The 23,848-nt window shown below is 37.9% G+C and overlaps 1 protein-coding gene and 1 pseudogene across 2 annotated transcripts; both read right to left on the minus strand.

The window, feature by feature from the left end:
• Positions 1 to 1,354: 1,354 nt before the first annotated feature.
• LOC137956089 (RNA demethylase ALKBH10B-like) lies at positions 1,355 to 19,954 on the minus strand. Of its 2 annotated transcripts, none has more exons than XM_068803413.1 (8): positions 18,471 to 19,954; positions 17,631 to 17,744; positions 16,917 to 17,029; positions 16,669 to 16,786; positions 11,389 to 11,508; positions 10,361 to 10,473; positions 10,122 to 10,276; positions 1,355 to 2,398 (listed from the first exon to the last, which is right to left on the minus strand). In XM_068803413.1, the coding sequence occupies exons 1-8, from the start codon at positions 19,012 to 19,014 to the stop codon at positions 1,666 to 1,668; spliced, it is 2,010 nt and encodes a 669-aa protein (XP_068659514.1). In that variant the 5' UTR covers positions 19,015 to 19,954; the 3' UTR covers positions 1,355 to 1,665. The 2 variants fall into 2 exon arrangements, with proteins under 2 accessions (XP_068659514.1, XP_068659513.1); XM_068803412.1 differs by having other exon boundaries at positions 10,361 to 10,500.
• A 2,885-nt stretch (positions 19,955 to 22,839) lies between these two features.
• Positions 22,840 to 23,603, minus strand: LOC137955038 (transcription termination factor MTERF6, chloroplastic/mitochondrial-like; annotated as a pseudogene).
• Between the last annotated feature and the right edge of the window lie 245 nt (positions 23,604 to 23,848).

Raw genomic sequence — 23,848 nt, forward strand, 5'->3', positions numbered from 1 at the left:
ATCATCCTCGAAATTCTTCCATAGAAAAATAAGGCTATTTTCTAGGCAGATATTCCAACAAGGAGAGTGTGAAAACTACTGTCCTAGAAAACATCGGATCTCTTTGCGTTTTTCATCTTTTCTCCCCCTCCCTATAATAAAAAAAAAGTTAATTATTTACATTTTAGTTTCCTTTATATTACAAATAAGAACCCTTACCCCTCTTTTTATGAAAAGTCTTAGACTTATTATATAATGGAGGATTTTATTATCTTATATGAATATAAATAACAACTTTAATGATTATAATTATTTAAAATTTTCTTATTATTATTTTTATATGAGATTATTATTATAAGTATAGTTATCTACTACTACTTTTATGTCTAACATATTATTTAATTATTAAAATAGTAATTTTGTATACTAATGTTATTTATTATATAGTAGAGGTGCTTTAATCAAATATGTATTTACTATATGAATTATTAATCTATTTTAATATATTATGTTATATTATACATTTTTTATTTTACTTTATATTTCTAGAATATTTTTATAAAATATAAATAAGTGGTATGGATAGAGTTGGATTTCCAGAAACTCAACCCCGACCAGACCAAAATATCCAAGTGTAATAATTGTCTCAATCATCGGAATGAATAACCTATGTAATTATAACTTGAAATGAGAGGGGTCTAATCAAGTCTATATAACTGATTTATTTCCAATAGAATTATTTTAAAATAAAATATATAATCAAAGAACGGTATTGAGCATAGCCAGAGCAATCTTGCTAGCATAGTAGACGCCATTGATCCTATTAACCCGAACATCTCCATGAGTTAGGGTGATCAAGTTCGTTATGATTTGAAGAACCGAACCGAACCTCGCCCATTCCTGCTTTTAGCTAGCTAAGTCTAAGCTATATCACGGTAGTTTCCTTGTAGCATTTTCACAAGACCGACTTCATATTGAAACCAAACTACTTCGTATCGAAACCGAACAACTCTGAGACCTCATCATAGAGACGAGACGGCAAGCGCCCTCGCAATTCATCTCTTTATTAAAAGAGGCCACGACTCCTCCCCTTCTTTGGTGGGGAGAGTGAACAGAGGTTGCCCCTTCCCTACTGGTACACGTCAGGAAGAGCGGCAAGCCAGATCAACCGGGTCTTTCCCCTTTCTCCATTTTTCTTCTCCAGGGACCTAGTCTGGTCATTTCCTAATTCGACCAGATGGCCGGTCCAATCCAGGTCTTAACCACAACAAATTTAAGAGAATTTCTCCTGGCGCTCCGGAACATTTTAGATAATCCATATACATTGGAATCAAACCTATTGATTCATGCGCATTTCAATTTGAAGACCAAAAACTAGCAGCTCAAGAAAAGACTCCGTTGCCAGATTATTTCATAAAAGGTACCATTACGCACCACAAGGGATGAGGGGATCCATCGTAGGGGAAAAAAAAATTAAACAAAAAATAAAGTGAGAATTTCAGAAATCTGAGGATGCTACATAAACAAAAATAAGTCCATGCTCAGCTATCCCTCTCAAGAATAATGTCCACCCCCCTCTTCTGCCGCTCTTTACATTTTCCCCAGTCTCATTTCCTGTTGTTGCATAGCCTACTCTCTTTCCTCCAAAGTTCTTCCAAAAATAAACAATTTAACCTCCTTTGCTCCCTACCTAACAGTACCAGTTGGTTTGCTTGAAACCTTCTTTTTAACATTCTGCTGTTCATCTTTACCTGTTAACTTTCCATTGCACTCCTGCTTATGAACTTTCCCATCTGATTTACCCTTAGGGGAAGCTTCACCTGTACTGCTATTCAATTTTTCTGAATAGCTCTCACTTTCAGCTAGACCTGTGGTTTCCACTGCAACAGTTCCTTCTGCCACAGTCGATCCTGCTAATTGCTGTGAAGCTAGTGTAGAATGTCCTGAGCCTGGTGGAGGGAGGAATACTCCAGTTCCTGGAACCGGAGGCCTTGGGGCCGAGTGTCGAGGAGGAACAGGCTGCCATGCAGCAGGGGCAGGTGGAAGAGGGACAGGTGCGGGAAATGGGACTGCAGGTGAAACTGGAGCAGCCACAAATAGTGGCTGAATGCCATTGGGAGGTGGTAGATGTTGCGGGCGAATAGGTGGGGCTGGTAAGACACCAGTAGTGGGCACCACACCAAAATGCTTAGGTCCAGCTGGATGCCGTGCAAGACCAGATGACCTACTTGGTTGAGGACCCCATGTTGGAGGTGGTGCTGTGGCCACCACTGGAGAAGGAGAAAGACGCAAGCTGTCCGTTGTCACAGACTTCTTTGGTTGGCACTTCATTAAAGTAACAAGGATGCGCTGCTTGCGCAAGGAGGGGATTGCATGCTTGCTAAAATCTGCACTTTTTCCTTGTACGACCAGCAAAGATCTGTAATTGTGGATAAAGAGGATTAGAGAACCATATTCATTTCCCCTTTCAATTCATCATATAATATAATGTAATCCAATGAAATTATATAAACTACAAGAAAAATCTATAGGCAAGATGAAATAGGATAAATACAGAGTTTCCTAAGTAGGATTTGATATGTTTTCAGTCTATAGGATTTTAATTGGGACCTGCTTGATTAGCCATAAAATATTAGGGCATAAAATTTCAGGAAGTTTCACTCCAAATCTTTCGAATGTTAGTGTGCATTTAAATTAAAAACCTTAAAATACAATCCCATGAACACCTTTTCCTTGGGCACATTGCAACCCTATATACTGGCCAGTCTGCCCTTCCTAAATTTGAAACTGTTGTCCAAATAAAGCACATCAAGACACAGAAAAATTAGTTATTCTAGGTTCACTGGATTCAAACACTAAGATATGCTCTTCCAGAAGAGAGCAGCATCCTGCAGTATACTGCTAAATGAGGTTAATGTCATAACAAAACAAACTGATATTCAGACCTGACTTTTCCTATCAAGAAAAATAAGAAGAAGAATAGTAATAGTAATAATATAGTAATAATAATAATAATTATTATTATTATTATTATTATTTATTTTTAAAATGATTTATTATTATTATTATTATAAAGAATAATAATAACAATAAAAATAATAGTAATAACATAACAATAACAATAATAGAATTTTTTTCTTTGTTGAAATGCTGATAACATGACAAAAAAAATAGCATCATTAGGGGGAATTAGGAGAGTTTTTGAAGCTTCAAACTGTAGTTCGTACTCATAATGAAACTTGGCACTCACAAATAATACTGGCCAACTGGATGAAGAAAAAGAGCACTCTTTAAGTAAAGATGGAATACAATACATAATTGTGTGCTGACAAGATTTAGAAACTCCGAAATCCTCTTATCTCTTCTGTAAAAAATTTATTCCTTCATTAAATTAAGCAACAATTTTAAGGTCTGTAGTTAAGGAACCATTTTTGGAAGGGCTATATTTAAGTATTAGAGATTTCATAATCTTGCCTTTTACCATCTTATGGGTAAAGTTAGGTAATATTTCTTGGGATAACTTCATGATATATGACTGTTTTCTGAATGAGAAAAACAAACTGCATACTATAGAAGATTCAGGGTTAAACCTATGAAATAATATTTAATAAAGGAGAGTACAAGGTTTAACCAGATGTTTTGAGATTATGCAGTAGGTAAGATCCTAAAAATCTTATTGCTATTGCAGAAATGTATACTACGCATGTTGTGATGCTGTGACGTTGTAATTTAGAAGTATCTAGCCATTGTTTGAGACCTTTGACTGCTGTAATGAATGTGATGAAAGAGGTATGCTAGAAGCAAGATGAGAAAGGAGAAAGCGAAGCAAGGGAAAAAGGGAAAGGTAACAAGGGCGAAGAAAAGAAAGATAAGGGGAAACTCTGAACAGGAGAGCAAAGAGAAGAATGAAGGACAACAGAATGGAAGCCAACCAAGAGGAGATCAAGAGAGGATCTGCCGGGACTTCTCGTGGCAGAGAAAGACCTGAGTTCAATGCAAAGTGAGAAGATGGCCGTGGCTTTCAAGTTGTTGCTAGGGAGGACAAAGGAAACTCTGAAGATGAATAGCAAGAGTTTTTACTATTGATGAACAACCTTGAAGATCGAGGAAGCAGGCCATACAAATCATATAATGCTAAAAATCTCAGTTGCCAAAAGAGACGGAGTATCCTTCATATGAGTCCCAATTGATAATAGTCACCTTTTCATACAGCAGATGGGGTTAATCCTGAATACATGTGATGATAGAGTTCAGAGTAAAAAGGTCTGAACGAGAGATTCCCAGTTTGCCATCACCATCTTCCGCTTCCAAAGGACCGAGTGCAAAATCATCCACATCCATACCTCTTTCTGTCCTTTCAGATTGGCCCAGGAACTCGATTGGATTAAACCGTTATTCCCAGATGATCGCCTTAAAAACCTTATCATCCAGTATGTGGATGATACTATAATATTTGGCAAAGGCTCAACTGAACAATTCATCCATATAAAAGCTCTCCTTCATATATTCAAAATCATGTTTGGACAGAAGATCAACTGAGCAAAGTCAAATCTATTTGGGTTCAATCTAGATTAGAGCACTTAGAATGAATTGGCCACCCAACTACGCTGCAGCTGATCTTCCCTACCGGGAACCTATTTGAGTCTCCCTCTCTTCAATGGCAGAATTAATAGGTCTTTTGTGGAACCCAGTAATAGAAAAACTTCACAATCAACTTTTCATTTGGAAGGGAAAAATCTCTAAAGCTAGCAGAGTAACCCAGTACTACCTCTCCTTCCTTCATTGCCCGATGAAAGTTGCTAAGGAGAAAGAAAAAATAATGAGAAACTTTCTATGGAAAGACACAATTGATGGATTTAAACACCACCTAGTTCGTTGGATTGATGTCCACAAAGAGAATATTCAAGGAAACCTAAGAATTAGAAGAATCAGGGAGACAAACAATTCATTTCTTACCAAATGGTGTAGGAGTAAATACACAAAGAGATCTTCTGCAGGAGGGAGGGGATCAAGAAAAGACATTCGAAGCCGCATATCTCCGATATGGAAGTATGTACATAAAAGGTTCTCCCTTTTCACCTCTCACATCGGAGTAGATCAAGAAATGGCACTCGAAGTCACATATCTCCTATAGGGAAGTATGTACATAAAAGTTTCTCCCTTTTCACCTCTCATATCGGATTCTTCCTGGGAGAAGGTTCATGCATTCTTGTTTGGCTGGATACTTGGTCTCATAGTGCTCCTCTCAAAGACCAATTTCCATTCCTTTTCAACCTCACCAAATACCTGAATGAGCCCCTTTCTAGCATTATTACAAATGGTGCTTTCCACGACACTGATTAGAGACATTAGTGATCTAGAGGTTGTTGAAGCTAGCAATCTAAGGGACAATTAAGCCAAGAATTCGTTAGACTTAATTGTGCTAACAAGATCATCTGGTGCCCCAATGCTCATGGCGCCTACATTGTGGCTTCCTACTATAAAATTCTCATGAGGGACAACCTTATTTATTTTTTTTATTTTTTTTTGGAAAAGATAAGGGACAACCTTATTCACCATGGATCTCTTGTTCCTAGCTATGCTTGCCCTGTTTACCACATTGATGATGTATCAATCAACCACCTATTTATCCATTACCAATTCTCTTGGCACATTTCATATTACTTTTTTAACAAGTTTGAGATCTTGTTGTGTTTGCCAACACCATTTTAGGACTCATCCAATTTGACATCGGTCTAATGCTTCCTGCTCTTGGTCAATCATGTCTCAAACTAGCCTCAATATTATTTGTTAGATGATCTAAAATGAGAAAAACAGAGAGTTTTTCAAATGATTTCTTCCCCTTAGCTAAGTGTTGCTGAGAAAGAATCAGTTGGTCATGTGGCTTGGCTCTCGTCCATTGTTTGAAGATGTTAGAACTAAGAACTGACCTCGTCAGGAGCCACTAGGTTCAAGTCTCATGTCTCTCCCACTTTAGTACATTCCCCCAACCCCCACTAAAGTTTGGAATAGGGCTGGGCACAGGTCGGGGACAGGATCAGGGTCAGTCCCCCCATCACCACCCATTGAAGCTTGGAATAGGGATGGGAACGGGTCGGGTTATCCAAACCCCAACCCCAAATCCTAACCCAAAAAAAAAAAAAAAAAAAAAAACTGAAAAAAACCCAAAACATTACACCCAACCTGATCACCATCCCCTCTAGCCCGTCCTTGTAAACCTGACTTAAATCCAACCAATCCCTACGATAAACCCGACTTAAACTTGACCCATCCCGGCTCCGTCCTCATAAACCCATTGTTTGCAGATGTTAGAACTGAGAACTGACCTCGTCAGGAGCCACTAGGTTCAAGTCTCATGTCTCTCCCACTTTAGTACACCCCCACTAAAGTTTGGAATAGGGGTGGGCACAGGTCGGGGACGGGATCATGGTTAGTCCCCCCACCACCACCACCCATTGAAGCTTGGAATAGGATGGGAACGGGTCGGGTTATCCGAACCCCAACCTCAAATCCTAACCCAAAAAAAAAAAAAAACTGAAAAAAACCCAAAACATTAAACCCAACCCGATCACCATCCCCTCTAGCCCATCTTTGTAAACCCAACTTAAATCCAACCAATCCCCGCCCTATCTCCATAAACCCAACTTAAACTTGACCCATCCCGGCTCCGTCCTCATAAACCCATTGTTTGAAGATGTTAGAACTGAGAACTGACCTCGTCAAGAGCCACTAGGTTCAAGTCTCATGTCTCTCCCACTTTAGTACACCCCCACTAAAGTTTGGAATAGGGGTGGGCACGGGTCGGGGACGGGATCATGGTCAGTCCCCCCACCACCACCACCACCCATTGAAGCTTGGAATAGGGATGGGAACGGGTCGGGTTATCCGAACTCCAACCTCAAATCCTAACCCAAAAAAAAAAAAAAAAAAAAAAACTGAAAAAAACCCAAAACATTAAACCCAACCCGATCACCATCCCCTCTAGCCCATCCTTGTAAACCCAACTTAAATCCAACCAATCCCCGCCCTATCTCCATAAACCCAACTTAAACTTGACCCATCCCGGCTCCGTCCTCATAAACCCATTGTTTGAAGATGTTAGAACTGAGAACCGACCTCGTCAGGAGCCACTAGGTTCAAGTCTCATGTCTCTCCCACTTTAGTACACCCCCACTAAAGTTTGGAATAGGGGTGGGCACAAGTCGGGGACGGGATCATGGTCAGTCCCCCCACCACCACCCATTGAAGCTTGGAATAGGGATGGGAAGTCGGGTTATCCGAACCCCAACCCCAAATCCTAACCCAAAAAAAAAAAAAACTAAAAAAAACCCAAAACGTTAAACCCAACCCAATCACCATCCCCTCTAGCCCGTCCTTGTAAACCCGACTTAAATCCAACCAATCCCCGCCCTATCTCCATAAACCCGACTTAAACTTGACCCATCCCGGCTCCGTCCTCATAAACCCGACCCACCCCCGTCCAGTCCCTACCCCGTTTTACACCCTTGTTTCATCCCTGTGGGTCGAGCTTGGGGAAACCAGTCCCAGACAAAAAAACCAGCAAGTTTTTTTCTCAAACCTGAACCCGGGGTTTTCGGGTCAGGTCAGGTAGTGTTCCCCGTGAGACCCGACCCGATGCCCAACCCTAGCTTAGCAGACACCAAAGCCTATTATCATAAAGCTCAATTTTGATCAATTCTTCCTTGGAAACCTTTTAGGTTCAGGGGTGTCTTCAGGAACTCTTTGGGCACAATCATAGCCACATTCGTGGTGACACTTGGTATTTCTAGTTCTGCCTTGGGGAGGGGGTTAGTGCACCACGGGTTCAAGTTCAAGTTCGTGTGATTAAATACTTCATTGACTTGAACCCGTTAGTGGTGCACCTTTGTCGGGTTCAAGTGAATGAAGTAAATCATTCACTTGAAGTCGCTATAGCATTAAGCGGCTGAATCAGGATTTCCCACCAAAATCCTGATTCATCCGCTTGAACTCGTCGGGACACGACTCTCTTCCTCCCGAAAATTATTTTTTTCTTCTTCTGTCCCGCTTTCTTCTCCCTTTCCGAATCATCTATTTCTCCTTCTCGCACTCGGCCTCCCTCTCCCTTCTCCCTCTTGCTCTCGGCGAAATTTCCTCTCTCATCTCCCTCTTGCACTCGGCCCAAAATTGATTTGGCTTTCAACAAGTAGCAACCCAAAATCCCTCCTCTCGAATGCCTTTGGCATAGGAACTTCTTCACTTGTGACAGAACGAAAGGCATTTCGGCTACTTCAGGCTTTTCGACTCTCTACTCTCCTTCGTACTTTTCTTTCTTTCTTTTTTCTTGTTGCAACTTTGTTACCCGTCTTCTTTAACAAGCTGGTGATGTGCGCACTCTAAAAATAATGGGCCAAACACCCATTTGCAATGTGTCTTTTGATGCAAGTGAAGAATATTGATTCCTGAGCCAGCAGAGAGAACTATGTTAAATCTCTCTGTAGAACCTGAACCTGAGGAATGATACGCATTCCGTTTGATCTTTCGTTACAGTGGTGCTGCTGTTTTGGTGTTTTCTCAGATTAGGTTCAGAAGAGGAAAAGGTTGAGTGGAATGGTTTTCAAATGAACTTGTGAGAGAAGTTGTAGGATGTCCAAGACGTTGGTTTTTACTACAATTCGAGGCATTAATATTTTAGATATTGAATTTGATGAGTGATTTGGAGATACCCAATTGGCTGCAAAGGCTGCCTCTGGCACCTGAAGATCACCCCACTAAAACTGAATTTGTTGATCCCATTGAATACATATCCAAAATTGAACAAGAAGCAAGCTCCTTTGGTATTTGCAAGGTGGTTCCGCCATTGCCCAATCAATTTATTATATTCATTTCTGTTATTTTTTTAATTTTTATTTATCTATTTTTTATAATTAACTAGTGCACAATTAATTGTCACACGTAATTATTATATTAATTTACAATAGAAATCATTAATTAATGTAATATCTTATTTAATTAATTAGTATATTAATATATTTTAATTCTACATTAAATTACTTATTAGTGTAGTAACCATGTTTGTTTTGGTTCATGATCTGTGTAAGTATATGTTTTATTTAGGTATATTATAAAAAGTTACTCATTCTCTTGTTTACATCATATTTTTCATTTTGGGCACTAACACTAAAAACTATTTTCCAATGCACTTGAACTCGTCCACACTAACACCAGCTTTCATTTGAACTTGAATTAGATCAATCAATTGAATTTGAATTTGAACTTGAACTATTTGAGCTTCAAGCATTATGGCATCTTATGGTCTCCAAAGACAATTGCGGGGTTCTCTCCATGTTGAGGGTGATTCAAAATGCATTATTAATTGGTGCTCCGGAAGGAAAGCACCTTCATGGTGTCATTGGTCTTGCTTTTTTTAAATTCTTGAGCCAACAAATTCTATTGTTTGTACTTGAAGTCATGTTTCCTAAAGCAGCCAATAGTTTAGCTGATTTGTTTGCTAAAGAGGGGGTCTCCCTCCAATCCTTTATTGTTAGGGACCACGTTGTTTGTGCTCTTGCCTTTTTGGCTTAATGAAAATACATTGTTCTCAAAAAAAAAAAAACGAGCCCATCCATTTTAAATCAACATAATAGGTTATGTTACCATATTGATGCAAAATTATGTTGTTCCTTTAACTTTATGAATAGTGTTAAGTTGGGTGCAAGGCCCATCCCAAAATGACTAGCCTACTTAGGAAACCTCTTTCCCAACTAATAAACTCAAAATTTTTGTGTTTACTAATCCATGAAGGACTATTCCTTAACAATCTCCCTTACATGTAGGCCCTCTTTTGTGGCTATATAAATGGATATATTTAGGTGTAGACCCTCTTTTGTGGTTCTACAAGTGGATAGTTTAGGTATAAGCCCACATATGAGTACCTGCTCTGATACCATGTTAAGTTGGATTCAAGGCTCATCCCAAAATGACTAGCCAACTTAAGAAACCTCTTTCCCAACTAATAAACTCAAGATTTTTATACTCACTAATCTATGTGGGACTATTCCTTAACAAATAGTATTGATTTATAATGACCTTTCTTAAAAAAGAAAAAAAGTAGATTTATGATATACACATGTTTTCCAGGATTCAGATGAGAAAGAGCATACCCTGCTGCCAGCGAGACCTTAAGGGAGCCTTTGTAGTCCCCAGGGTACTCTACACCAATTACTCTGCCAAAAACCATGTCACAATCACTGAGGAACAGAACGCATACAGGCCTTCCATACCAAGGTGGATAAATTTGAGGATGTGAGTGGTCCCCCTACACAAATAACAAGAACAATTAAACTTGCAAACAGCATAGCACATCTTCTTAGAAGCCTCAAAATGTTGAATAGTTTCTTGCCTCATTAAAGAAATCAATAATACAGGAATCCGGCTTCACTGGCACAATCTGCAACTGTAACAGGCGATCAATGACATCCTGCAGCAAGTTTGGGATAGTCTCCAGCTTGCGATCTGCAATGCCATTTGAAGGTCCGACCACTGTTTTACAATTATCTCTTTTAACACACGAGAAAGAGATTTCATTCCAGAAGAAGATACAAAAGGCCTAGAAGACCAAAAGCAGTAATCACTGAAACGTGGAAAGGTCAATTTCCAAATAAGATCCTAACTTTTGGCCTAAATCCACATAAACACGTCTCTTTGAATTTCTAAATATGGTGCCTTGTTGAAATCTAATGGACAAGTGGTTGACTTGCCATTAAGTTGCCCTGATGAAAAAGACTGACAACAAAAAATTAAATAATTTCACATAAAGTTTTGTAAAAAAATTAATTTAGTGAAGCTGGGCCCACCTCATCCCCTTCATTTTCTTGCATGAAAAGAAGAGAGACTCCATCCTTCCCTTCACCTTGTACATAGGAGAGGGGAAAGGGATCAGGACCTTCCCCTCCCCCCTTTCTCTCTGCTGGTGGCAGAGAGAATGGGTGAGGTGGATCCTTCCCTCTCTACCTTTCTTCTTCCAATGGAAAGAAAGAGAGGAATTGGAGGAGGTGTTCACCCACCTCCATCCTCCTTTCCCGTCACAGGAGGCCCTCCAGTACCCCCCTCCACACCATTTTGGGATGCAGTCAGTTGGGCCTCCTGCCCTTCTGCTGCCTCTCTTGTACAGGTGCTGGAACTCCATTTGTCAAGGAGGGCTTCCTGCCTGCTGCGTTCCACTTTTTTAAGTATTAATTCAATTATACAAAATTTAAGTTTTAGAGTAATGATAATTATTACACTCGTTAAATAGTTCACATAAGGGTTAATTTGGCTGTATTTGAATTTGCTTTATTTGGAAAACTGCAAATTTGTGATTATGTTGCAAACTTAAGAAAATATATGGTAATTATTCAAATAATAGTTACAATTGCAAATGGAACTTACCTTTGGAAGTCCCAGTGGAGTTATCATCTTCTGGAGGTCCATCAGCAACTTGAGGACCTAATTGTATCATCTCCCTTCCATGACCTTTCATTGGTCTCTTTGAAATCACATACGCTTGCCCTGGTTTTTGTCATCAGAATAAGTTGTGCCTTTAGAGATAACATTGTTATAGGGATCTCTTTATCAGGACAAGAAAAGGCACTTCCTCAAAACCCATTTTTGCAACAAAGGATACCATTTCAAAACATTTAAGCAAATGTTCCAAAACCTACATATTTTTTTTTCACCATAAATATTTTAAATGAAAAGTATAAAGTGCTGGTTATAATGTAACATGATTGCATCTTATTCAATTTTTTAGGATTTCTGTAAGTCCTTGTGTGTTCTCACTCATTTTCTATCATTCATTAGGAGTTCTCTATCCATTTAAGTTAGATCCAGTTTTCCATCCATTTCCTATAATTACAGTTAGACCTTTTCATAGAAAATGAATTCCCCTATAACAAGTCTGAAGCATGAAAGCCAGTTTACAATGGATGTTTCTCTCCCATCACGCATTGGTGTTGAACAATTAAAGGAATAATCTCATACAGAGACAAAGAACTAAACAAGAACTTTTTGGATGCAAAGTACTAATTTTCTCAATGTTGCTAAACTTGAGATTTAAGTAAACATGAAGAATAGTAAATTTTGGATAAAACTACCAAAAAAAGCAAAGATCCAGTTGAAGAAACACAGATGAATGTCTTCAAGGTTCCAAATTTCTACTCTAGAGCACAGAACATCTAAACTAGCATATTTTCCAGACTGAGTAACTCCAGCCCTATTGTAAAACCACCATTGAAGCAACTAATAATCTCACACATGCAAGCTGACACTGATGCACGATATACAAAATAATGAATCATAAAAGTCTCTATAAATACTAACATCTCTTTTTTTAAAAGAAAAAAAGAGAACAACATCTCATTTTATCCTCTCTTTTTCTTCCATTTGAGTGGTGACAATCTTTGATCTTTGGTGGCATTAATGAAGGATTTTTCATCTTCGAAAAAAAATAGTGAATGCCTCATAGTGTTGAATGAATTCAGAGATGAAATAGATAGCCATAATTCATTCAAAAAAATTATGATAAATCAAAATGCAGAAGAATTCTTCATTAATTACTTTTATCAACATTTTATTACTTGCCAATGGAGAAAAATGAGAGGATGAAAATCTGAATCACAATCCAGCAGATTGATTAAAACATTAAAAATTTTAAATAATCTAATGAATCAAAGTAGTAGGCACTTAGGTTCCTGTTTTTATTTGTCCCCTCCATTATGAGCATATGTATTTTTTCCAATTTAATGAAGTGCCATCAGTAGTAGGCCCACTCACCTCCATACAGGAATTAAGGAACAAGAGGCACCCAGCTTGACAAAATTTCCACATAAGTATAATCTTGCACCATATATGCACCAAGATCTCCCACTTACTCCCAGAACTTCACAAAACATTTCATGAAACTAAAAACATATGTCATTTGTTAAGGAATAGTCCCACATGGATTAATGAGTACAAAGATCTTGAGTTTATTAGCTGAGAAAGAAGTTTCCTAAGTTGGCTAGTCATTTTGGGATGGGCCTTGGACCCAACTTATTTTATGTGGGCCTACACTTAAACTATCCACTTGTAGAGTCAGGGCCTACACCTAAAACTATCAACTTTTAGAGTCACAAAAGAGGGCTTACACCTAAATTATCCACTTGTAGACTCACAAAAGAGGGCCCACATGTGAGGGGAGTGTTAAGGAATAGTCCCACATGGATTAGTGAGTACAAAGATCTTGAGTTTATTAGCTGGGAAAGAGGTTTTCTAAGTTGGCTAGTCATTTTGGGATGGGCCTTGGACCCAACTTAACACCATTTTTTGAACAACCACTTGAATGTGGTAAAAAATTTCCTGACACAGTCTTTTTTTTCTTTCTTTAAAAGAAAATCAAGCAACGGGTCCTAACATACAGGAATTCTGCCTACCATATATAGACCACCTTCATTTTTTCCCCTTGATCAGAAAACTAAAAACCTGAACTAGCTCTAGCCATACACAAGAAGGGTGTCTAAGAACCTATACTGTTTTTTTTTCAATCCCTGTGCAATGAGTTTTAAAAGGTGAGGCATGTCTTGCCAATTAGAATGGCAGCTCTCAGTACTTCATGGCAATGAGCACTTTCAAATTTCTAGGCATACCAATCTACAGGCTTAATAAGACTAAAATCTATATATACTATTTTTTTAGAGATGAAAAATGACTTGTGAACTGATTGAGACCACAAAATTTCATCCAAAATGCAACATCAAGTAATGTCCTCATATTCATGATACATAAATGGCTTTGAGCAATACACTTGATGACAAATTAAGACATTAATTCAATGGCAATAAATGTGATTTCAAGGCAATTAATGCACTAAACAGTTCCATTTTCATGGAAAAATGAGAATTTTAGAGGATACTCATGTCATACAGCAAATAAGATACAAGAAGACAAATGATTTGGTTATGAGGGAGAGGTCATGCATTGGCAGACTGGCAGGAAGGAGCTTGGGTGAGGGAAGGAGAAAAGATGAGAAGTCACTGGCTTTGGTTCATGCCAATGCAAGAATATGCACACAAGAGAAAACAGAAACTGAAATTGGGGAATTGCCTACCCCTTTGCTTGATCTCATCCACTTAAACAAGATTCCTACATCTCAATTGGAAAACTATCCTAATTAGATTAAAACGAACTTTCTCCTAATCTCTTTTTCAAAACTAGGAAACTCAAGCTAGGGAGCAACACTCTAATTCCAAACTATCCTATTTAGATTAAAACAAACATTCCCCTAATCTCCTATTCAAACTAGGAAACTCAAGCAAGATTTTTCTAATTCTAAAGACACACGAGACAGAAGAGATCCTCTCTTCATGCATCCACCCTATAATGCCTCTAATGCCTATTTTGCCCTCTTAACATTCAAACAATTTCCCCCTAGCCCCTTACACCCAAATCTTCAAATTACCCTTGCTAAAGTTTCCTAACATTACACCCCCATGAAGAACCTCGTCCTCAACATTCAACTGCAATTGAGCTACTTATATCAGCCTCTATCACCTACAATTACAGCACTTTCATCCATTTGTACACCTCTCTTCATGTGACCACCCTATATTGCCTATCCCCTAAACCTCTTACACCCGAATACCTATTTAACCTATTCTCCTTCAACAAGTTTCTTAACATATTCCACTGACTTAAGCTGGAAAAATATAATCAACTGATAGATCTATCTAAAACATTCTAACTGCAAGACCATTAAAACTAATGTTGCTCTGAGTATACAACACAGTCTTCTGTCATTTATAGCATCTGTAACCACTTTGCATAACATAGTTCCACAATAATTTTTTTTTATGAATTTCCATAATAATATTTTTGAAAAAATTCATAAGGATCATTTAAACTTACGCATTTAACTGTTAAAACACTATCACAACAATGGTTACCATCCAAAAACTTCAAAAATTGCACTGTCTATTGCAAGATATGAAAAATCATCCAGAAATCTCTATGCATGCTCCATCCACCCACAGAACCGGGAAACAGACAGGCCAAAATAATAATAAATGCACTTTACAATTTTGTGTCTGAGTACACATTAAATTAAAGCACAAGTTAACATTCAACAATCATTGCATAAGTCAAATCATTTTCTAGAACAAAAAGATTATACACCAAAAACAACCAATAAATGACCCCCACCAAAAAGATAATATACCACATGGACTCCATCACGAACTGGTCTAGGATGATTCCCTTATGTACTCATCAAAAAGGAAAAATCAAAAAGTAAAATAAAATGAAAGAACAGTATAATGGTTCCCATCATGTTGAATAATGGAAAATTTCCCCGGCAGATCCTGTCGCTAAAAGGCCGTTTTAACTTCCAAAAGCAAGGATTATTCTCCAAGCCTCCCCCATCCTTTAATGGATGTATCATTCAATACACAATATGACAAAGATTTCGAAGATTTACAAGAGCAAAGCTGATTTACTACCACAATTCATAAAAATGATTAGTTTGAGCTAGCTACATGGAACAGTGATAGTTCAGCTTCAGGGCACATGCAACATGGATTTAAAGTAACACGCGGCCTCCTTTTTACTTCCCAATGCAACTGTATAGAACAAAAATAGGATGGGGATGCTACATCAACAAGCAGGAGCTCTGAGCAGTTACAGTCAGATGACATGCCTAGCACAGCTGTCTATCAAGCAGCTAAAATCCATGAGAAAAGTATGGGCTTGAATGTTTTTCAGTTTACGTCTTCAGACAGATCCTCCTTTTTTTTAATGTTAGCAGACCCGTGATATACCAATTTCTAACAACACTCTAGAATATAATCCTCCCATAAGCTCATGCTATTCATTATTTCCTGCCAACAACTGACTTACCTAAGAGATTCCTCTCCTATAATTTTGGGACTCAAAGTGCTCAAGCCTTCTGACAATCTGTGCTTTCACTATAGATGATAACTCTCTTTACAATCCAAAGACCAGAAATCGTAAACATTCCACTACATTCCCGAGGCCTCAAAAGCATAGAGCCAGACAAAAGAAGATGGAGAAGGGCTTATGTAAAGATCCTGTGGAGGTCTAGTGAACTCCCTCCTAGAGGGGGTTGCCCTGCAATCTTTCATTATAAGGAATCATCCTTCTTACTGTTGTCTCTCTTTGTTTATGGCCTCTGGGCCTAATAAAGTGCGCTCTCTTTTAAAAAATTTGAAAAAAAAAGGGATCATATGGCAATCAAAGAATCAACATAACCGGATGTTTTCTACAAGAACAAAACTAGTTTATCAGAAAATGTTTAAATAAGAATGTGAAACCAGAATGTGTATTACTTATCGGTGAAAGACGGAGACCTAGCAAGAAGTACTGATGCAACCACAAGTTGGAGGCACAATTGAAGATATTATGTTACCTTTACCCCACAGCATTTATCTTTGTTACAACAGTCCTCTTGTCTTTAAAACAAAACAATGTGTCAAATAAAGAAAGAAATTGATATGAGGACTTTTCTTTAACACAAAATTGATAAGAGGTTTCAATCACTACCAGACTGAAGAAATAATATTTCTACAAGCGAAGCTTCAGTTCCACAGCCATATTGTTAAGGAAAGAATATCTGGATCCAGCAAACAAGGAGATAATGGAGTATAATCTTTACACCAACCAAAGGTGGAATTGACTTGCCTTGCAATGCTCCTCTTCGACCAGACGCTCTTAACTCATTTGCTAAGAAGAAAAGCTTTGAGACTTCTGATCCTTCAAAAATACCCTCATAAAGTTTCAGCCCTTCAACAACATTAACCTGAACACAAGAACCTTGAGCGATTGAGCCATTTAATTTTGTCTAACTTTACAAAGATACTAAAGACTTGAGTATCCTAAAGCTGTTTGCATGAAAAAATATGATGCTCCTACAGCGTATGAAATCCTACCGACTTTCCATCCAACGTTTCAAGGCCCACGAAAACCTTAGGGGCTAAATGTGGTTTCTGCTTCTCATCTGGATCTGAGGATGTGCTCTTGGGAAGGTCATCCTTTCCAGTCCCTGAGTGAAGGCACATGAATAACATAATAAGCATTTATGGTTGAAATGACCTTGAAGGGTTACTGAAAGGACAAATTTACTTGGGGATTAAAGTCTCAAAGCAGGAATGGTAATTTTTATGAATTCTGAATATATAACACTTTGGTTTCTCAAGACTCAAATATGTAGAACTAGGAGAAATCATTATGTTCTGACAACTTTTTCCAGAAGAACCATCAGCAAAAATTAATATCAGTACTGTTGCAACAACAGGATCTTCTAGAAATAATTGACACATTGTTGAATGTTCCCATTGTTGCATGTAACTATCAGAGAAGAGAATCTCCAAGCATTACATTTAAACAGCTCCCATGAAGCATCAGATTAAGTGCATTGTCATGACATTCCAGCTTCTTCTTTTTTTTAAAAAAAAAAAAAACGATTTTCCAGCTTCTACGCGCTGGAGGTGTTGTCTTTTTACCTTTTTCTAATGTTTGTTTTAATGCAGACTCTACAATCACTTACTAGTGAAATATATATGTAGTGCTTGTATCACCAAATAATGGTGTCACCAGTCCATTCTAAACCACTTATCTTTTTACACTCTGGCACGAAATAATACCTTTACTATCACTCAAAGTTTCTGCTTCCAAAATATCACTCTCACTTCCAACTGGATCTCCATCTTTCTTTATGCTGAAATACGTCTGAGAATTACACCCAGCACCATCTGTCCCTGCATAAAAAGAAAGAGTAAAACGGATGTCTCCTTTCAAGCTTCATTAAGAAAGACAACAACTAAAAGCATTTTATTCAATTAAAGATTCTACTAAATGGATCTAGTTTAAGTGGTGTTATGTAAATTGATCATTGCATTTTTTTTTTTTTTGAGAAAAGTGAGATTTTATTTTAAAAGAATAAAAGATACAAACCAAGCTAGAGGGGCCCTCCCATTACGACAAGGGATTGAAGAGAGTCCTCTCGATCATTGCAATTTAAAGTAAATAAAGAGTCAGATAATGACATCACCATGCCACAGGTTCAAGCTTCATATGATTATGAAAACATACAGAAAAATAGATCTGCACTAAAACGGCTTGAACTCACCCTGCCAGTACTATGCCAATCTCTAAATAATATTGATTTAATCGCTAATTTTAAACAGCTGAAAGGTATTCCAAGTAATACAGATTAGATTTTTTCAAAAGATAACAACAGAGAACGTAGTTATATCATCAATACGTCTGAGTTCCAAATAATGCTTAACAGACAAAGAGCTCATAAATGGTATTCCACATTTCCTGTAACTCAATCGGGGAGTGTTTTAGATCACGAGTTTAAGACATACAAGACTGATGGTTTCTGTATCTAAAAAAGAATATGTTACCAGATAATAAAAAAAAAGTATAATTCAAACCAAATGTGAATTTTGCAGAAGAGAAGCAAGCACATAATTGATTACCCTGTTTCACCTCTGCGGTGGATACATCCTTTTCTTCTGCTTTCTCTGCTTTTTCTTCTTCTTTTTCTGAAGAATTGGATTTGTGCAATCGATGTTCAGAAATGGAATTATGATTATCTCCAACATTTTCCACCTTATGCACCTGTCTATACCCCTGACCTATTTTCTTTGAGTCTTTTTCCACAAATTTAGGCTGATCATAACGCTTTTGCTCTTTGTGGATCTTTATTTGCTGTAAAGCAAAGATTACCTCAGCAACTGGGAAATATTGCTGCATATGGAGGATAGCATTCCAATTGTAACGCCGCTGTTGTATGGTACCGATCACAAAATCGTACTCCCCCGGATTGCTAATACTTCGTAAATGATGACATAAAGAATCTATTATGGCATTTGCTGCTGCAAATTCTCCACGGAGCCATGAGATGAAACCATCGCGCTCGTCAGGAAACCATTGACGAGGATGGATCTCGCCACCAGGCCCACCATTGCTTGGAAACTGCATTTTGTCAGAAATCACAGCATTTCCGGATGGCATTGCCATGGAAATTTGCTAATATGATCCCATGCCACGGGTTTGATGTTTTAGATCTATAACAGGAGAGAAACAATCGGTAATACCTTTCTCTGGATTACCTTGGCAACTAATCGATGATACCAAACACCTCGACAAAACAAAGTCGATTAATCGGAAAGTAGAAGCGCTGCTCAATGTGAAGTATAAACAAATACTGATTACGGTAGAATGAGCAAAAAGAAACAGATAAACTTAACTTTTCCGAATAGAGAAGAAGGAGCGAACAAAATTTTTGCAAATACTAGGATAATATATGCTGATCAGAGAAATGAAGATGGAAAATAATAAAACGCAAAAACAAAATAAATGAATTTCTCCAATATAATATTGTTCATACGACCAATTCAAGGACCACTTCAAATATAATATTGAAAAGGATAATATAAGGACTTGTACATCGGAGAAGTATGAGCAGCACCGAAAAGTAGTTAATTCCTTCTGAAATTCGACACCTCTAGAAGCTAAAAGCACTCAAAAACCTTAAAATGGAGCCGAGAATTCCCGAATAGAATTCAATCGCGGCACTTCAACTGATCACAGCAGTAGAATACAAAAAACAACTGAGAAGCAAACGACGCCGCTACGTAGACGATGTATAAGGCCTTCGACAGAGGTCTATCGTTAAATAAAAGGAAATGCAGAGACTCAAGGCATTCCGGAGAAGAATTTTCCAGATCTACACGACTCTGAGCAGATTGTCGCTTCGAAAATCGACCAAGGTCACAAAATAATAGAATAATGAATCGAAACCTCAAGCTGCAATGAAGATCACAGAACAAGATCTAGGTTTTTCTCGTGGCTTGTGAAGCACGCATCTGATCTCTGAAATGGCGGTCTTGGTCGTTTTCCAGGTCGGAGAGAAGAGAGAAGAGAAATCACGTTCAGAGGGGTAAATTAGTAGTTTAGTTTCTGCGTGCGACTTGCAGAGTAATGTTGAGTATCTTACTTTCTCACTTCTAAGCTAATTTATTAATTACATTCCGGCTTCAGCTCTATGATCCATCTTCCGTTGATCGTCGTCGGCCTGGCTCTTTTACCAACGATGTACGGAACCGGAGTATTTTACTGACAATTATGTTACTATCCGAAGCGTATTAGAAACCCTAAGAGGCTGCCACGTACCATGTGCCACTAATGTAAGCAGCTTCTTATTTACTTCTCAAAAAAGATCTCATTCAAATTTCTCTCGAAAAGATTACTTTAAGCAGAAGCACTGGCCCACAAAAGCAACCAATGGGAACGCGTGAACAAAACCAAAATATCTGTCCTCAGGAGCCAATAATTGTAGTTCTATTTGGAATTTATAATTTTACATAATAAATTGCCCGAGCTAAAAATGATTTCTTCTCCACAGTTCTCGCCTCTAGCGTCTAAGCAGCTTCTCATACGTACATCTGCCCGACTGTAAGATGGTCTCTCACGGCAAGTTGAATTTGGCCGTTTGTCGCAATTCGTAAATGAAACGAGTTTAAAAGTCACAATAGGTCTCTCAAGTGGGAGTTAGGTCTTTTTACGGTGCAAATACGGCCGTCAGATCCAATTGTCCCGCAGGGGAAGGTTAGAGGTCGATAAAGAAGCCACGTCTCTCGTGTTCGTAAGTGGGACCCACAGATTTGTTGATTGAGAGCCACGAGACACGTGCTGTATTCTAAATATGTACGGCATTAAGTAATAAAAAAAAATAGAAAAAATAGAAGAGAAGAAATCAGCAAAAACGATTTGGAGTATCGGCCAGGGAATATTCATGTGCCATCTTCGATTCGATTTTCGATACGCGTTCATGAGATCTATTGAGCTATTTTCTAGAGCCTGTCTTCTTCGAAGAAAGTGATTCCTTGGGTGGGTCCAAAAGGATCCGGTTCTAATGGGCCCCACTTCCAAATTTGGGGTTTTTTTAAGAACCGATGGTACAGTTAAGGACCACTCGGAAGTCGCGCCGCGTGGGACGATAAATTAGGCCCTTCAGACATGAGTCTCGTACATTCCCCGGACGCGTTCTGCTTGGCGTACTTCGGAGTCTCGGTTTTTTCCACTTCCTGTGGTTTTCTTCGCATTTAGAAAAGCGTTACCCGTTACTATTTCTGTAATCGTGTCGTGATAATTTCAGAAACAGTTAATGGCTCTTTTTGCGTTCGAAGCATTTAACTTTAATACACCTGTTCCGTGCGGCTGCCCAAATCTTATAATCTGAATGACTTCCGAACTCTACCTAGTTCGGACGTCAAAAGGATTAATAAAAATATGACATCTTAACGATTTATTTTGTGAAATTACTGCACGGAAAATATTTTCTAGATAAATTTATTTTAATCAGAATTATTTTTTTATTGTCTAAACAAAAATTATATTTCTCCGAGAATACTTCTTCATGTGAAATTATTTCCTTGAGAATTTTTTTTATTTTTAAAACAAAAAAATAATTCTCAATAAATTTTTTATAGAGAGTTACTTTAAATATTAGAAACACTAATCCAGATTTTATTTTAAATTTATTTTATTTTATTTAAAAAAAATATTTCTTGATGATTTTTCTTCGAGAATTAGTATGTCTATTAAAAATATTTTAATTTTTAAAAATGTGCCACGTGGACCGTGGGCATGCACCATGTGCAAGTGTGGCACACGGGGCTTGCTCCTTGCGGACACGTGGGTAGGAGTGACACTAAGTCAAACCAACTTACAAGTCACTCGAACTCAACTCAAAAAAATTCGACTTAATTCAATTTTTACATGAGCTTCGCTCGAACTCAAACTTGGAATAAAACTCGTTAAGTGTAACAAGCCAAACTCTTGATTTTCCTAGCTCGGCTTGTTAGCTCATGAGCTTATTCGTAGCATAGATACTCTTATGAAATACTATTTACCCTAATTGCTCTCGTTAGTTTCCTCTTTAGTTAGGTTGATAATTGTTCTTACAGACCTCAAACCTTAAAGAACATTGGTCATTCAGCTCTTCCAGATCCCTCAACATCCAGAGTTACTGCTTGCCAATGGAATAAAGGTTATTGATGAAAAAGTTCACTCCTTCTATTAGGTTTATTAAACGAACTATTGCATATTAGAATGATCCATTGTAAAGTCTTAGACCCCTCAACAGTAGTGTGTTGTTCAATGGTACTAAGCTTATCACCAAATTCTTTTATTTATTATTATTTTTTACATATGTTTTTTTAAATGTATGATGAGTTAGAACTCGGCTCTAGCTAAAGTTCAATTTAAGGCTTAATGCTGAGCTCGAGTTTAAAGTTAAGGTCAAACCAAGCTGAAACCTACATAGGTTCAAAGTTCGACTTGATGCAACCTAAGGATGGCATCGAACCAAACCGGTTCACGAGTAGCTCAAGTTCGGCTCGGTTCAGTTCAAGCTATCTCGATCTTGAATCGAATTCGAGATCAAAATCGGGCTCGTTTAAGTAAACAAGTTGATCTCGAGCAAACCTTGGTTTGGTTCAGAAACTCGCGAGTTGGCTCGTTACTTAACCAGGCTTACCAGTTTGGCAAACTTTGAGGAATCAGAGAATTGAGGACTCGGAGCTCGGGAAAATCGGGCGTTCAGGTGTTTGCCTCACCTGTTCACGATGCGAAGTTCATTCAGTTGTGATTCTCCGATCTTTCCTAAGTTTAAATAGAGAAAGAATCAGATTGCAATTTGCCCCTTTAGGGAAGTTTTTGTTTTTTATCCAATTTCATCCTCTATTTCTATGATGTTCTTCCTCAATATCTTCAATCTTGGTCACTCAATCAATTTTTGTAACCGATATTGGACGTCGCCGACGGAAGTGACAAAACAAACTAGAGGTAAGCTAATCTCCCCCCTTCTCTCAGCTTTCTCTCTCTCGTGTCGACTAGATGTAAGCTAATTTGCCCCTCTCTCGGAATAGACTTCAAAAAGTTTGATGTTGGCTGGAGCCTTTTCTCCACATTGTAACCCATGTAAATGGATGCTTGACCAAAATCTTACCAATCATTCCTTCTCGGTTTAGAACAAGACTTGAGAGGAACTCTATGATTTGGGTCAATTTTGATTCAATGTTGTAGCTGATGAGCCTCAGATTGAGCAGTTATACATTTCCCAGTTGTTTCTCATGGATCCTCAGTGCTTGAAAGAAAGCTAAAAGTGGGCATAACTTCTCGTCTATGTTATGGGAAAGTATGTGAGGAAATCTTGTTATTACTATGCTCAAGTCACTTGGTTTTGTTTCTAATGTTGCTAGGCACTGAACCACGAGCACAAGCTTCTCATTCAATCCTAGAGCAAGGATCTTGGAGCATTTTGAAACAATGGAGAGGATCTTTCTCTCATGAATTCCAATTGTATTAAGGTATATCCAATTTTCATTGGCTCTCTCTCTCTTCCAACACCTTCCAGCCGCTTGCATCCTTTGAGCATATCATTGATTGCTTCTTCATCATCAAAAGCTTCTCCTTTAAGAAAGTAATAATACTACCAAGTTGAGTTCTGCCCATCATGTTTCCTACAAGATTATTAAATGATACGAGACCATTTTTAACATCATTTCAGTGCAAAAGCAATCAACATGTGATTCAACCTGCATATTAACTGTTGACAGCATATTCTCTCTCTCTCTCACTCTCTATCTATAATTTACATAATAGAAATTGTTTATATCTCCTCTCTCATCTATGTGTCTACACTTATTTGTTAATCTCTCTTGTTTTGGATTTATCTTTGTTGTTTGGATTGCTTTTTAATTTATAATTTTTTTTGTAGAAGTAAGAATGTCAACATCTCCTCCTCAATTGACATCAATAGTTAACAGTAGCTCTATTGTGGCCATAG

The sequence above is a fragment of the Aristolochia californica genome, unplaced genomic scaffold, assembly GCF_029961685.1.
Source record: "Aristolochia californica isolate CCGP_79_NKW_82.1479 unplaced genomic scaffold, dmAriCali1.0.hap1 SCAF_2, whole genome shotgun sequence".
In the NCBI taxonomy this organism is placed as follows: domain Eukaryota; kingdom Viridiplantae; phylum Streptophyta; class Magnoliopsida; order Piperales; family Aristolochiaceae; genus Aristolochia; species Aristolochia californica.

Bases quoted from the DNA above. Each gene is read 5' to 3' on its own strand.
- LOC137956089 (XM_068803412.1), bottom strand. From the start codon at position 19,014: ATGGCAATGCCATCCGGAAATGCTGTGATTTCTGACAAAATGCAGTTT. The intron at 17,745-18,470 runs GTAATCAATTAT...CTTTTTATGCAG, and splicing joins CACCGCAGAGGTGAAACAGG to GGACAGATGGTGCTGGGTGT. The intron at 10,277-10,360 runs GCAAGAAACTAT...TTATTTGTGTAG, and splicing joins TTATTGATTTCTTTAATGAG to GGGGACCACTCACATCCTCA.